General features: G+C 41.6%; 1 protein-coding gene across 1 annotated transcript in view; it reads right to left on the bottom strand.

Annotated features, from left to right (window-relative positions):
* Nucleotides 1–3,678: 3,678 nt before the first annotated feature.
* Nucleotides 3,679–15,528, bottom strand: part of CPZ (carboxypeptidase Z) — a 68,473-nt gene continuing 56,623 nt past the window's right edge. Inside the window, exons 10-11 of the mRNA XM_006017010.2 lie at nt 11,812–11,911; nt 3,679–4,224 (exon numbers count right to left, since the gene is read on the bottom strand). Coding sequence (XP_006017072.1) covers nt 3,860–4,224; nt 11,812–11,911 — 465 coding nt within the window. The 3' untranslated portion in view covers nt 3,679–3,859. The remainder of the gene's footprint in view (nt 4,225–11,811; nt 11,912–15,528) is intronic.

The raw sequence follows: 15,528 nt of genomic DNA on the forward strand, positions 1-15,528 counted from the left end.
GTTTTGAATATCAGTCTACAGTAAACATTGGATGCACCTGCAAAATTACATTTTTTCTCTATACAACAGCACAGATATGAGTAGATTGGTAAATAGAAGTCTAATAGTTAACTAATAGATTACCAAAAACTGGAAAAAAAAAATCATTGATGCAAATACCTGAGTCCTGGGGGTTTTGACATTGACTTGGACACATAAGTCATACCCATAGGTCTTATGAAAGTGCTGTAACCATCAAGCTAGAGAATAGAATATGTGGAGGTAACTTCTTCCTCCCTCTACCTCACCTGCAATCCCAAAAGAAGCAAGGACACTGTGCAGTCAATTCTGAGCCAAAATAACAGCTGAGAGGGAGCCTGGTTCTGCACTGAAGGCACATAGCAAAAAAGGAGGTAAGGCCTGGACCTTGTCCCTAGTCTCTTGACCATTTATGCATTTTCCATTGGGAAACAAATGAGTTAAAAATTAGAAATAATCCTGATAGCAAGGACCATAATTGTGGCCACATCCTGCACAAAGAAAATAAAATGAAGGCAACTCCTTATGCCTTTTTGCATGTTGGTTCAAGAGCCAGAGGTTATTTAGAGTACTAGGATTTTGACAGCTGTCTTAATTGTTTACCTCCAGCAATTTTTATTTATTCTTACTTTTTCTCTGCTGTATAACTGAAAGAGAAACTGTAAGTATAACATCTGTTCTTTACCTTCTTAATGCTATGAATTACATCTGGATACTGTGCCTTCATTGAGGACGTCAATTGCTAATACATTAGTAACGTTCTTTAGGAGTGCCTCTTACACCTTCAGCAATTAAAACTGTCTGTTAACTCAGGAGCAGTGTACAAAAAGTTTTTTTTGACTACATGGCAGAGAAGAGCCCCTTTGAAATGAACATGGAGACTAGGAAATGAATTATTTAAAGAGGATGCTCCAAAAACATAGGTCAATAATGCTCATTATGTGGTTGGAAGGTAATTGAAAAGAAATTATGTAGGCTCTGACTTAAAAGGATAAGGAGCCAAACTAACATGTACTATAATTCACATAAAAGGCAAACAATCCTCCTGTGTGGTGTTTCAGCTAACAATACAGTCTCCCTGGGAGACCATTCACACTTGAAAGGGGTTCTGACTTGGTAGAAAAAGAGATAAGCCAAGTCTGAAACTTGTGCTTTAAGCAGGAAGAAAGCTGTTTCCTAACTTTCACTGCTTTTCACTTTTTTCCATTGTTCCTAAATTTTAAGTTTGTTGAATGAGCCTTGAATTCAGCAAACTACTAAAAAGCATGCTTAATTATGCTTAATTCTGTTAGTATATCAGAAAGCTCATAAGCATATCTTTAACTACCACTAAACTAGTGCTGAAGAGCTTTCCTGAACTGGAGCTTAAGTGAGCTTGTCATCACTTACAATTGGTTGGGGTTATTATAGTATTTCCTATTTCTTAAATGTAATCTAATCTGAAATAGCTTTTTGGGGTCACTTGGAAAAATAATTTCTTTCTTCCATCTTCAAATGAAACCGGTCTTTTTTTTTCTCTCAACAGAATCAGAGAGACATGAATGTGATATCTCTTTCTAGTGTTGAAAGGAAGGAGATAACTATATCCTTACAAGAGGACCCTTATACCATTATGGCCAAAGGACAATTAAACAGCGAGTACTTTGAATCATCATTTCTAGCATCTAATTGAAAATATTCTAAACTGAGTCACTGGCTTGCTCAACTAAGAAAACTTGAATATTATGCAATCTTATTTAAATCAGATAGTTTCAGCATGCCCACTTTGTCAGAAAAGACTGATAGGGTTCACAGATTTTAGAGTGAAAAAGATATTTTTAATTTAATTTATGGGTTTGTTTAAACTGGGAAGTACTGCAATATCAGCAAGACAGGTGTCAACTCTTCTTCATTTTTTGTACTTGATTCAAGAATTCATTGAGGATGTTTTGAACTCTTGGAGTACCATAATATGTGGACAGCAATTTATGAAACATAAGAGGATTTGATTCTGCTTTCTTCCCAGCTGAAAACTCATAATTTTAGCCCAGATGAGCAGTACACTCAGGGAAGATTATATTTATTTCATCCTACACCTGATCTAATTTAGAAGGCATTTTGAAACCTCCCCACAAAGGTGTTTCTTTGCAGTACAGTATTTCCAGGCGAAATATAAAGTTGCATTTTCTTCTTCCTGTTTGTCCTTTCAGGGAAAGACTCAAGGAAGGAAGTGGATTTTCTGGCCTGCTTGTTGTGCTGCTTGCACTACAGTTGGGTCAGACCTACCATGATAGCCCTGGCAAAACCTGGGGAATCTATTTTAAAATAGTATCTTTATAAAAGAGTGAGGCTGCCAGAGAGAAAATAAGCAACTAATACTAAGCAGTTAGGGCAGTGTTCTGACTTCAAGATGGTTGCTTTTGAAAACACTTTTTATAGTTCACAGCTGACACTAATGGTTTATAAGCCTTTTCTCAGCTTCTTAGAGCAATGGGGTATTTTTAATTTGGAAATAGACTCTGCTTGCTTGTTTGTTTTAAATGACATACTACTAACTTACCCCCCATTATGGCACGGCACTTCTGAATCTAAATTCCCCATGAATTAGTTTTCTTTCAGGATTTTCTTCCTACACATTTCAAAACTACAGTACAAGCATACTGTAGCAATTAAATTTGATTAGGGTCAGTGGATGAATACTTAAGTTTCCAAGCATTCTCATTGATTTCAATGGGACTACTGCTAATACTGGGCACTATTCAATCTAAGGAAGCCTATCACAATCTGGCCACCATCTCTTTTTAAACTATTATTATTATATTTTTAAATACTGTACAGGTCCTTGTGTGCTGTAGGCACAGTGAAATCAAGTACTGAATTTTCAGATAGAATTTGGGAAAATTTTACTTCAAAAGATGCCTATACACAAGCGCAGAGACTGCTTTGATGTGGTGTAATTACAGCGCATTGAAACTTGCTCGGTTAATCAAGTCTGCTGGAGTGTGGTAATTACCGTGCTTCAGCTAGGCTCCGTGTCTCATGTACCAGAATCCCCATGCTTCAAAATGGCAGTGGGGGTGTTTTATCTACACCTTGCCAAATGAGCTTTAGGTAAAGCACCCACGCCGCCATGTTGAAGCGCAGGGATGCTGATACACGAGACTTTCCAGGCACTTTAATTAGAGCAGCTCTTGGAGTCACTCTAATTAAAGCCTTGCCCCCCGCCCCCGCCATCCGCAGAGCATGTGTATAGACAGCCAATGGTTCCTTATTAAAAGATTTTTTCCTAAGCCACTCATCCTGCTACCTTTTTGCTGATTCAAAGGCAGATTTCTTCTTTCTATATTTCACATTTCTGAGAGTTATTTTGCAAATTAATACTGATATCAACTGAAGGGTTTATTTTCCCCATTAATCATTGAAAAGTACATTGGAAGACTTAATGTACTAAGCTTAACATGCCGAAATAACGTATAAAGAAAAAAAGCCTTTTGCAAAAGGGAGTTTTCAGTTGCAATAATGAATGTGCTAAGACATGTATGAAAATGTATTCCTGCAAGTACTTTAGAACCTAATAAATAATGAATTTGATGATTAATTTCATGGGCATAAGGACAGCACATTACTATGAAAAAACTGCATGGAACCTAGCCTTTGAACAAATGCATGCTAATTGTTTAATATATATAAATGCTTGAATATAGGCATTTGTGTGAAGAAAGAATAAAAAAAATACAGAAAGTGAGGTTGAATTAACATTATATTTTCAAATTAAACAGATTTAAATATTGCCATTAGCAAACAAGGCAGAAGGACTTTGATGGAACAGTAACATAATGAAGTGAGGGAATAATATTATGACTTAATTACGCTTAAGCAACCACATAGGTTTATGCTGATCTAGAGAACTGAAATAAGACCACCACCAAGGCCTCTCTCTATTCCGTGTAAGGTCTCCTCTTTCATTTCTTTGTCCCGGCTGTGCATGTTGGGCATGAGGATCAAAATGTTCCAGTGGGTCATATTGATCACGCATGGCTTCCATGGGCCTACGGAGAAATTTATTTGGCCAGAATTCTGAAGGTCGTAGGACAAAATCTACCCGCCCTGCCCTTTTCATCTTGACAGGCAGAGTGACCTTTTTTATCACTTTGCTGTATCCAACAGCATGGGCACTGATAATGTATGTTCCTGGAGGAAGGAGTCTCCAATAGTCACCGTCATCAGCTAAAAAAAAAAGAAAAACAAACTGGATAGCTTAATTCTTTCTCAAGCTGCATTCATATTTTCCAAATGTTAATATATACACATATACATATATGTGTTAGCAGTAATCATATAAAGACTGATATATAAAGACTTAGAAGATCTCAACACCCAGCAGGAGCCCAACTTTTGAAATGAGTTTAGTATATCAGATGTTTCATTCTTTTAAAGAAAAGGATCTAGCTGTGGATGTCTGACCTTTACATAATAGAAATAACTTGGTTTGCTGAATTTTGAACACGTGGTTTTGCAATTAAATTAATGCATCCTATTTTATGACGGATATCTATATGCCTATATTTTTAATTGAAATGAAAAGAGATTTCAGGCACATCAGATTCTGGTCTACCCTAAAATGAGATTTAATATCACTATTTCCTTTATCTACCAATATAGTTTTTATGTTGATGTTAAATTTTGAAGGGTTTAATCCAAAGGGTTTAATTATGTCAGTGTTATGTCAAAGTCATTGTTATGCATGAGTCTTCTATCAGGCCCTCAAATTTGCATCATCTCCAATTTTGTATCTCCTCAACTTCTAGGTCTTTATTTTTCCCCCAGATGATTTGGTGTAGTGTCTGCTATGTTATATAATACTCTGGTTTCATGAACTGTTTCACTGACAATCACCAGCTCCAGAGCAAGGTCTTAACACACATGTATGATATTTTTCACTTCTGGGGTTTTATCACATTCCTATTAAAACTGATAGCCAAATTCTCACTGACTGCAGTGAAGGCAAGATTGAACTTTAAATGCTCAGAACTTTACAACTCCTGCAAATTACTGACTAAATTATAATGTACTCTTTTACATCTGATTCCTATATAGTGTGTCCTAGGTATATTTGGAAAATACTTTCCATATGTGCATGGGGGAAAATCGTTACAAACTCTATAGCAGGGGCAGATCCAAAGAGGTGCAGCGGTGCTGTACCCTTTGATTCCTGTTCCATCTACTCTTAAAAGCAACTGGCTGGGAGGAACAGTCGTATTTCTATTCCTTCAGCACTGAGGTAGTCAATTGACTTCATGACACATTAGAATCTGTCTGCTTTCTACTGTCTTCAGTCCACAAGTATTAAGGGCCTTCTCGCCTTTTTAATGATCTTGATGTTCTACTTTTCAAACTATCCTTTCTTCTGCTACTTTGCTGTCATTTTGCCATTCTTGGTAATGTTTCTGTCCTGTTTTACAGCCCTGCATTCTGTTTTTAGCTCTAGCTAAAAACCTTAACTCAGGTGGGATAATGTTAACTCAGGTGTAGAAATGATTAATAGCGAAGTATTGGAGGCACTGTCAAGATGCTCAAGAAGGCTAGATTTTGTGTTATGTATCTGAATAAGAGATGTACATTTAACTATACAAGACTAATGAAACAATATATTTTGACTGTATTGGCTATTTTATTGCAATCTAGCAATTCCATTAAAATTATATTTAGTTTTACTTTGAACTGAATAGTAGAGTGCTAGGATCCTAACATATTAGTAAAACCTCTAGTTTAACTAGAAAGAAATAGTACTTTGTAGTGTAATGTAATGTAATGTAATGTAATTACATGCAGCACTATCTGCACCCCTCTTTTCAAACATCCGAATCCAAATCAAATAGGACTCATGTTGGACAGCTCTAATGTATATCCAACAGTAACAGTAGCACAAGGAGTAATAGTTGCATTTTAAATGTCCTACATGGGGTTTATAATGGGGCTCTATAAGCTTCAGGAAGATGTTATTCAGCTCTTAACCCAGCATAGGTTCTATGAGCAGTTGATAATTGTTCATCAAGCCTTGAGAAACTCAGATACCATCAGATGCATGATAGAAAGTGATTGTATCAGACATGGTTTGCTGATACTTTTGCAAGATGACTGAAACAGGAATGTCTGGAATATCTGAAGTGCAGTAAGTAACGTAGTACCTTGCAGATGGGGGTATGTTCAAACACCAGATTGCAGTGGGCTGCCCATAAAGAAAAGTCTTCCACTTAGAAGAACAGGTTTTTTTTTTCCTTTTGAATCATTTCCTGCTCTGTGCTAGGATGTCCTAGATGTGTCATGACTATGTTTATTTCATGGTACTCATCCAACCAGCATCCACAATGTCAATGCCTGTGGTAATGATACCTGGAGCTTGTCCTTGGTTTGTGGTAAAAAGTTAAATGGATTTGTGGGTTGACTGGGAGTAGTATAGTTCTATGCACCATATCTGCTATCGACAAAGTACTTTGGGGCAGCTTATGGAGTTTTTACCCCTAGATTGTCCACACATTAGCACCTTAAAGTGTTTTTAAGCACTCATTATGCAGCTCAAAGTTATGCCACTCCAAGGCAGGATTATCTCTGATCCACACTATGCAGCTCCTTTTCCATTAACAGGTGGCTATTCCCCACAGATGTGCCACCCAAGTTCAAACCCTCCACTATCCCAGGATCACTCACACCCTTGCCTATAGAACAGGGATAGAAGCCTGTCCTGGCTCACCAGCCCTCTAGTGGCAACTCACAGCTACAGCTCTTAGTCCTGCTCTGCTCACCAGGCTTTTAGTGACAAACAACTGTGCAGGGGACAGTCAAAAAAGGTTTCTAGACCAAGGGTGTGACTGCTCCACACTCCAAGCTAGCACTAACACCGATCTACATTTGTGCAGCTCACAGAGTATTAGGGTACTAATACTGCTTACTCATTTGATGTTGAGTTGAGTACACCAACTGCAGCTTCAGCTGTGGGGGCCTCAGGTAAATATCACAAGCAGCATCATGTATATAGATTATGTACATGCAAGCATATGGCATCAAAAGTGAGGAAAGTTTACAGCATCATGGCTGGATGTGCAAGTATCACATTTAGCCTGGTCTGATTCAAGGGGGAATCTCTCCTGTGACAAATATATATTCCAGCCAAGTCTGTTTCTGCCTCCTATTAATTCCATTGTCTATTGAAATTGAGGATGATGGTTGTGTGTCACAGTAGGGGGAAAAGAAGAGTGATATTTAGTCACATATAGACGCTAAAGCGCCATCCAGTCCTGTTCTGTCACTTCAGTCTCATTAGTTGTGTGGAAAGCACAAATGGGTTCTCCTGCCCTTAGTGGAGACAACTGACTGAGTGTCACTGAGACCAGTGGGATGCTGTGCCCCACCTGGGCCAAAATGGTCAAGGAGGAATGTTGCATTGATACTGGCCAGGTTGCAGATGGTCCCATGCACTCCTAGTTTTGTAATCCTCCATAGTATCTGCTTCTGGAGTACCTGGCAGAGTATTGTTTCAGACAGTCAGGAAAGTGAGCTTTATGAACCCAAAAAAGTGTGGCCCAGTGAATGAAAGGAGAAAACATCCTCCAGGAACCAAAGCATTTCTAGTGATATCAGTGCCATTGTTGAGAGGAAAGAAGCAGGTGACTTCTCAAAGGCAAATCTCCTTTCAGTGCCAAGGGGGTTTGTTAGGTAAGCACTGAGGCCAGTACTTGGATTTCTGTTGATGTGGTGTTTGTGCCAGCTGCTAATCCTTTATCTTCTTAGCTCTCATTTCTTTGCTACCATCCTTCAAACTCAATGATGCAGATGGTTCATCCCTTCCCCTGCTCTGAGGCAGATAATGAGTCTTAGAGCTGTAAGGGACACTTAGCGTTTGAGGTGATGAGTTCAGGATGCCCCTGTCTGGGAGTTTAGACTGAGATTGTTGGTATAAATTATCATGCTGTCAAGTAGGAACCTCTTATTACTGGAGACTTTGGGATCAGCTTCTTTGGCCTCTCTGAAACTGGACTTAGCTGTGCAATTCTAGAAGGTGAACTACTCAGTTCCAACCTGCCTGACCTCTCCTCCTTGTAATTAGAGAACCTTTTTTGGATTGCTTCAAGAGATGCAGCTTGAGTCTTATGTGTCTTAATTTATGGGAAGATTTCATAGATTTCATAGACATTAGGGCTGGAAGGGACCTTTAAGATCATCAAGTCCAGCCCCCTGCCCCAGGGGCAGGAAGTCAGCTGGGGTCAAAGGATCCCAGGAAGATAAGCATCCAAACATTTCTTGAAAGGGTCCAGAGTAGGTGCCTGCACCACTTCTGGAGGGAGTCTATTGCAGGCCTTGGGGGCTCGGACAGTAAAGAAGTTTTTCCTTATGTCCAGCCTAAAATGGTCATGGAGGAGTTTATGACTGTTGGTCCTTGTTATCCCTTGGGGCGCTCTGGTGAACAGATGTTCCCCCAGATTCTGATGCACACCCCTTACATACTCATAGGCAGCTACCAGGTCACCCCTGAGACTGCACTTTTCTAGGCTGAAGAGTCCCATGGCTCTCAGCCTCTCTTCATAAGGCCTATTCTCTTGCCCTCTGATCATGTGTGTGGCTCTCCTCTGGACTCTCTCAAGCTTCTCAACATCCTTCTTGAATTGTGGAGCCCAAGATTGGACGCAGTACTTCAGCTGCAGCCTCACTAAAGCCGAGTACAGCAGGAGGATGACATCCTGAGATTTACTTGAGAAGCATCCATGGATGCAAGCCAGAGCTTTATTTGCTTTACCAGCTGCAACATCACATTGGTGGCTCATGTTCATCTTGTGGTCAGTCATGACCCCAAAGTCTCTTTCAGCCATGAAAGTGTAGCACTGCCGAGCCTATAAGCGTGCTACGGGGTTCCCCCTCCCCCCCGCCAATGGAGTACCTTACACTTTTTGGTATTGAACATCATCAGGTTTATATCCACCCAATTCCTAAGCTTATCCAAATCAGCCTGGATCACTAACCTATCCTCAGGTGTGGACTCAAAACTAAATGTCATCAGCGAACTTGGACAGTGCGCTTCTGACACCAATGTCCACATCGTTGATAAAGATGTTAAAGAGAACCGGTCAAAGGACAGAGTCTTGGCAGACAACACTGGTCATGGAGCACCATAATGATTTGCTGCCATTGACTACTACTCTCTGGGTCTGACCTCGGAGCCAATTTCCCAGCCATCAGACTGTGGTGTAGCTGAGGCCACAGTTGGCCAATTTTTCCATGAGGAGATCATGGGACACCAGATCAAAGGCTTCTTTAAAGTCCAGATATATGATGTCAATCTCTTCTCCCTTGTCCAGGTGATATGTCACCTGGTCATAGAAGGAGATGAGATTGGTCAGGTAAGACCTACTCACGACAAACCTGTGCTGGCTGTCTCTCAGGATGTTGCCATCAGCCAGCTTATCAAGAAAGCTCTCTTTGATAATTTTCTCCAGAATCTTACCGAGGATTGAAGTCAAGCTGATTGGCCTGTAATTCCTGGAGTCTACTTTCTGCCCTTTCTTGAAGATGGGGACCACATTGGCCTTCTTCCACTCTTCAGGTACTTCACTTGAGCACCATGAATTTTCAATATTTTTGTCAATGGTTGGGCTATGACACCTGGCAGCTCCTTGAGTACTCTAGAGTGTGATCTGTCAGGACCACCTGACTTGAAGGTGTCCAGCCTCTCAAGGTGATCTTTTACAAGGTCTACACCAATGCTGGGTATAAATACGACCTCACCTTGGCCGTCCTGCATCATTCAAGGCAAGGCAGTCCCTTTGGGCTGATGAAAGACCAGCGTGAAGTATCCATTAAGAAAGCTGGCTTTTTCCTGGGTGTCGGTTACCAGTTGCCAATGTTACCCTTGCTTTTTTTTTCAACTCCCTACATATCTGAAAAAAGGACTTTTTGTTATCCTTGATATGTGAAGCCAGATGGAACTTGGTTGCAGCCTTGGCTTTCCTGATCCACTCTCTGCAGATATGGACAGTGCTGAGTACTCCTCGTTGGTGGTTATTCCAACCTTCCATCCTTTATAAGTCTCTCTTTTGAGGCATAGGAGGTCCTCAAGTTCCCTGCTGAGCCAAGGGGGTTACTGAACCTTTTTGCTACCCTTCCTCTGAGAACGGATAGCCATCCCTTGTGCTGGCAAGATTGCTCCCTTGCGGAGCAACCACTCCTCTTGCACTCCTCTTCCTACCAAGTTGTGGTCCCTACGGGTCTCGACAACAAGCCTCCTGAGTTCGTCAAAGTCAGCTTTCCTGAAGTTGAGGACTTCTGTATTGCTGACTGACTTACCAGCTTTACAATGGATAGTAAAGGTGATTAGATCATGGTCACTATCACCCAGCTTTCCACTGATTCTTAGGTCACTGACTATGTCATCCCCTTTGGCCAGTACCAGGTCCAGCAACGCTTTACCTTTTGTTGGCCCATAGACTTCTTGAGTCAGGTAGAGCTTGTCCACGTGCACAAGGAAGCTTTGTGACTGATTGGATTTCGCGAAGTGCTCTTCCCATGAGATGTTCAGGTAGTTAAAGTCTCCCATGACAACCATGCACTGAGAGCATGCAGCTTCAGCCAGTTCCCTGGTGAAGTGGAGCACTTAATGATATGATGTTCCCAGATGTGGAAGAGGCATCCACTGTGTCTGCCTATAAAGGGCATCAGGCCCCAGTAGGAGGGTCAGAGTTGGAGTGTCCCATCTGCAATTGTTGTGTGCCTTTGCCTTTGCCTTGCTTTATAGTGAACATAGGAGAGGGAGTCCAAGGGAGTTCTCCCTTTTGGTCTCTTCTTTCTTCCTTGGAACACTGGAAAAGACCAGAAACCAAACTTGGGGTGGGGGGTGGGGGGAGAGTATCAAATGCCTTTACAAAATAGCTGTTAAGCTCTAACAAATGCTAAGATGAGTCAGCTGCAGCTGTGGCTCTGCCTCACTACCACTGGTGGTTTGAGGAAACTGAGGGAAGTGTGCAGTCACTTTGCTGGTCCTTGAGAGCATGAGGAGGCTTAGCATTCACGGGCTGCCCCAACACATAGCTAAGCAAAAATTTCCAAGTTGTATATATGAGGCACATGTATGCTAACTGTGCCCACACTGACACAAACCCAAAGAGGAACTAAAATGAGAGTGAGGCTTGTTGTTCCATATGAATAAAATGCCATATTGGTTAGCAAGACATTTGATAGGAAGTTTCTGCAAAGACTTCTTGCACTTACGCATGAGGCTATGATTTCAGTATGGTAATTTTTAGCAAATTGCATGGTAGAGTTGTAAGGAAATAACAATATTCATGGACAAGTTACTAAACAGGCTTGCTGCATGCTTACAGCAGCTAAACCATAACCTTACAAAGTACATTTCCCTATGAGGGAGCACTGTAACGTAGGAGTTATAGTTTGAAGAGCTAATGCCTCATTCTTTTCTATTGGGCAAGGTCCCCAGCTGATCTACATTTCCCTGAATCCTATATGTTCTCCTTTCTGACTGAGGAGGAGGGCACACCATGAGGCTCAGTTTCCTTTAAATTATGCTATGACAGAATTGTGGACTTACTCGTGAGCTTGTTGGTTTTTGTATCCCACCCCATCTGTGTACATATATGTAAAGCAGGTTTTGACTTATTATTTCCCATGTAATTTTCGAATTACACTCATGCAGCCAAATCTCGAAATCAACATTGAATGTTCTGCCTAAGTGAGAATTGCATATACATTCAGCTACATAGTGCAGACCGTCACCATCATACGAGAAACAGACAAACAACAACAAATTACCTGTGGTAACATCATGCCTGATGCCTCGCACTGAAATTCGGGCATTTTTTATTGGATTACCAAGTTTGTCAGATACAATTCCCTTTATCCCACGGTGGACCTACAAGAAAAAAAAACCAAGGAGTTAAATCACATAATTCTTTGCATCCAAGCCTCTTCCTGCAAGAAAATCCCTAGGCAGAGATAAAAAGAAAATAGTCTCCATGAACTGGTAATTTGGCTACCTAAAGAAGTGATGTATGGGTCCACAAAGAACCTCTTTGGATCATATTCCTCATTCTTGAATATTCAAACCAAAGGAGGGCTTGAATATTTACTTCATGTTGTGCCCTGAAATTCCTTCACCATTGTTGGATTTATTTTGCTTCCATAAACACAATACTCTTGTGGGCTTTGACCCCCATCATTTGGGACTTATTTCAATGAGGTCAGTGCTTATGAAGATGAGTGTAACTTTTGCCTGTTAAACCAAATAGATTTGTGCATACACCAAATAATCTGGTATGTATCAGAATGGGAAAAGTTTTAATTGGTTATGGCAGACGTACTCTTTATCAGGAGTAATTCAGTCAGCCTTATCTAGAGAGTAGTTTTGCTTACTGTTCTGCATTCACTCAAAAGGCTTTTCCAACATAGACTTCTACAGTATCTCACACTATAAAAATCTTTACATCTCAAAGGCTTCAAGGGCAATATATATGGATTTAATCCAGCTCCATTTGGATTCACTCAAACTCATTTTCATCAGACAGCTATAAAATAAAAGGAGTTTGGTGGTCTGTATTGTAGTCTTTACTGAATGATGATATTTACCACAAGAAACAAGAGGTTGCTTAAAAAGTCTATACAAATCCTCCTAACAACTTTAAATTGCTATGTAGTCTATCAGAATAAGGCATGACAGAAAGCTGATCTGCTAATGGCTAAAAGAAAGAGCCTTAAGTTCAGCCTTAAGTTTCTGTAATCACTTACCTGTTGTCAGCAAGGTATTTGTAACTGCTGAATGAACCTATACCCATATGTTTCAGTGAGTCATCCAAAAGTTAATGGAGCAGATGCTTATCTGAACTGGTTTTCTTTAGAAATTAAACTAAGCTATCATAAGGACAGAGGCATGATCATATTTCACCTATTAGGCATCTAATAATTAAATTATATGTCACTTTATGCAAGTAAATGGCACATATGTAACCATTTAACTGTAGTTATTAAAACTTACTCATTTTTGGATTGTGAGAAGATGGAATCACCTTCCACCCATACTTACCTAAAGAAAAAGGAGGAAGCAGTGGAGCAATAGCCTTGTGGTTAGGTCATTCATCCAAGAAACCCAAGTTCTAGCCACACCTTCAACACACGCTTCCTGAGGAGGGGTAAACCTGCAATTCCTGCTTTACGGCAAAGTACTTTAATCACCAGAGCAAACTTAGGTGTTACTTAGTCCCTTCTCCGGCTGAAGTTGACACACTGCACCTTTAATTCACTATTAATTGGATAAAATGAATGGAGAGCAGTGGGAAAGTCATCGCTCCTTTGGCTAGGGACAGACATTGCACAAAAACTGGTTTAAATGATCAGAAACAGGTTTAAACCTGTAACAGAACAGACATTCAGTGCTCATAAACCAGTTTCAAAATAGCAAAACTGGTCTGAGATAAACCTAGTTGAATGTAGTATCAGACTTAACGGATTTGGCTTAAACCAGTTTATGTAAAGTCTGTCCCAGACCCTTTCCTGGTTTAATTTAAACCAGCATCTCCAAGCATCTTGGCATGCTCTCTGGGCTGGGCTCTCTGCCCCAGTCCAGCAGGGCTGGCCCTGCTCTTCTGCTCCTCAGCCGGAGCAGGGCCAGCAGGGATGGGGTCTAGCCAAAGAAGGGTTTAATTCCCCTCTCCCTGTCCTACTGGCAGGGACCTGAGCTGGGTCTGCCTTGGCACTTCCCCCTCGCTGCTGCAGCAGCAGGCCACCATGGCCCCTAAGGTAGAGGGGGCAGGGAGGGGGGTTATTCTCCCCCCTACCCCACTGCTCCTGGAGGACTGCAGTCAAGTCTGCCCTCCCCAACCTCTCTGGCCTGTTCAGCCTGGACTGGCCACACCCCACCAACACAGCTTCCCTGCAGCTGAGGGCACACTCTAGCACCCCTTGGCACCTGGCCTGAGTAATTGCAGGCATGTGCCTTGCATTTTCTCAGTCCAGAGGGAACATCTGTACTGTTACAAACTGGTTCAACCTAGGCACGTTAGACTACCCTGCAAAGGGTGAATCAATTCAGGCTCTGGCTTTCTGGATGTCCTACGGACTGAGCTATAGGAGGTACCTCCTCCTCCTCAAGTGTCTGACACCAACCAGTCATAGATTTTCTCCAGTTACAATTTCAGGATTTACCTGGCCTTGTGCACGTAGTTGAAAGAACATATGCCATTACTTACTGTCCTGTCCAGCACAAATTCCTAGTGAACATAGTGGATATATGTACACTTGTGTGTCAGGAACTGAATTATATGCTATGCATAAGAACCAAAAGCTGCAATGAAATAGGATTTAGCCAAGTCAAGTGTCCATATGAGATTTCTTTACATCCTCCTTGAGTTCCTCCAAAATTCTCTGTTGTGACTTGCCTTCATCAGCCTCAAATCTAAGTCACAAAAACTGTCAGGAAAATGATAACACACCCACCTTTTTCGTAAATGTTTTCTAAAGAATTCAAGCACAATGGACTCGGCATGCACATACATATTTTGGGCCAAATCCTCTTCCACCTATGTAAGCATCTAAGTGCAATTTAGGAGAACATCAGGAACCTGCAATCCATGGGGCAGCCAGCAGTACACCACAGGTAAGCAATAAGCAGGTAAGCAATAACGGTCCCTTTAGGCATCAGAGTCGGGGGGCAACAAAGGTTCCAGTCACAGGGCTCAAGTGCCTATACACTAACGCTAGGAGCATGGGGTGCAAGCAGGATGAACTAGCACTCCTGCTTGCAGAAAACACCTACGACTTAGTAGGGCTAACAGAAACCTGGTGGGATCCTTCTCACGGCTGGGCGGTACACATTGAGGCTTATAAGCTGTACAGAAAAGATAGAGTGGGAAAGAGAGGGGGAGGGGTGGCGCTCTATGTCAATAAGCAATATACATCGACCCTTATCAAAATGGAATTGGAGGAGGAGAAAGTAGAAGGATTGTGGGTTAGGTTACATGGAGGTCAAGGAGAAAGAGATTTGGTGGTAGGGGTCTGCTACAGACTCCCATACCAAGGGGAAGAACTAGATTTGGGGCTCCTGAGGCAGCTCTCAGAGACCATAAAAACTAGGGAGGTGGTAGTCATGGGGGACCTAAACTACCCAGACATCTGCTGGGAGACGCAGACAGCGAAGTCCCACCGTTCACGCAGGTTCCTATCTTGTGTACAGGACCTCCATCTGACGCAGGAGGTACATGGTCCCACTAGGGGGAATGCCTTACTGGACCTGGTATTGGCAACGGGGGATGACATGGTAGGAGACCTACAGATCAGTGGTCACCTGGGGGACAGTGATCACCAAATAATAGAATTCACCATAAGATGTTGAGTAGGTAAAGTAACTAGTAGTTAGGAAAGAACTTTAGGAAAGCTGACTTCAATTAACTCAGGCGTGTTTAGTCAAGTACGCACTGCAGAGTAAGAGTTTTGAAGAGATGGGAGCCCAGGAAGGGTGGCTGTGCCTTAAGGAAATGA

This window comes from Alligator sinensis, unplaced genomic scaffold (assembly GCF_000455745.1).
Source record: "Alligator sinensis unplaced genomic scaffold, ASM45574v1 scaffold421_1, whole genome shotgun sequence".
Classification (NCBI taxonomy): domain Eukaryota; kingdom Metazoa; phylum Chordata; order Crocodylia; family Alligatoridae; genus Alligator; species Alligator sinensis.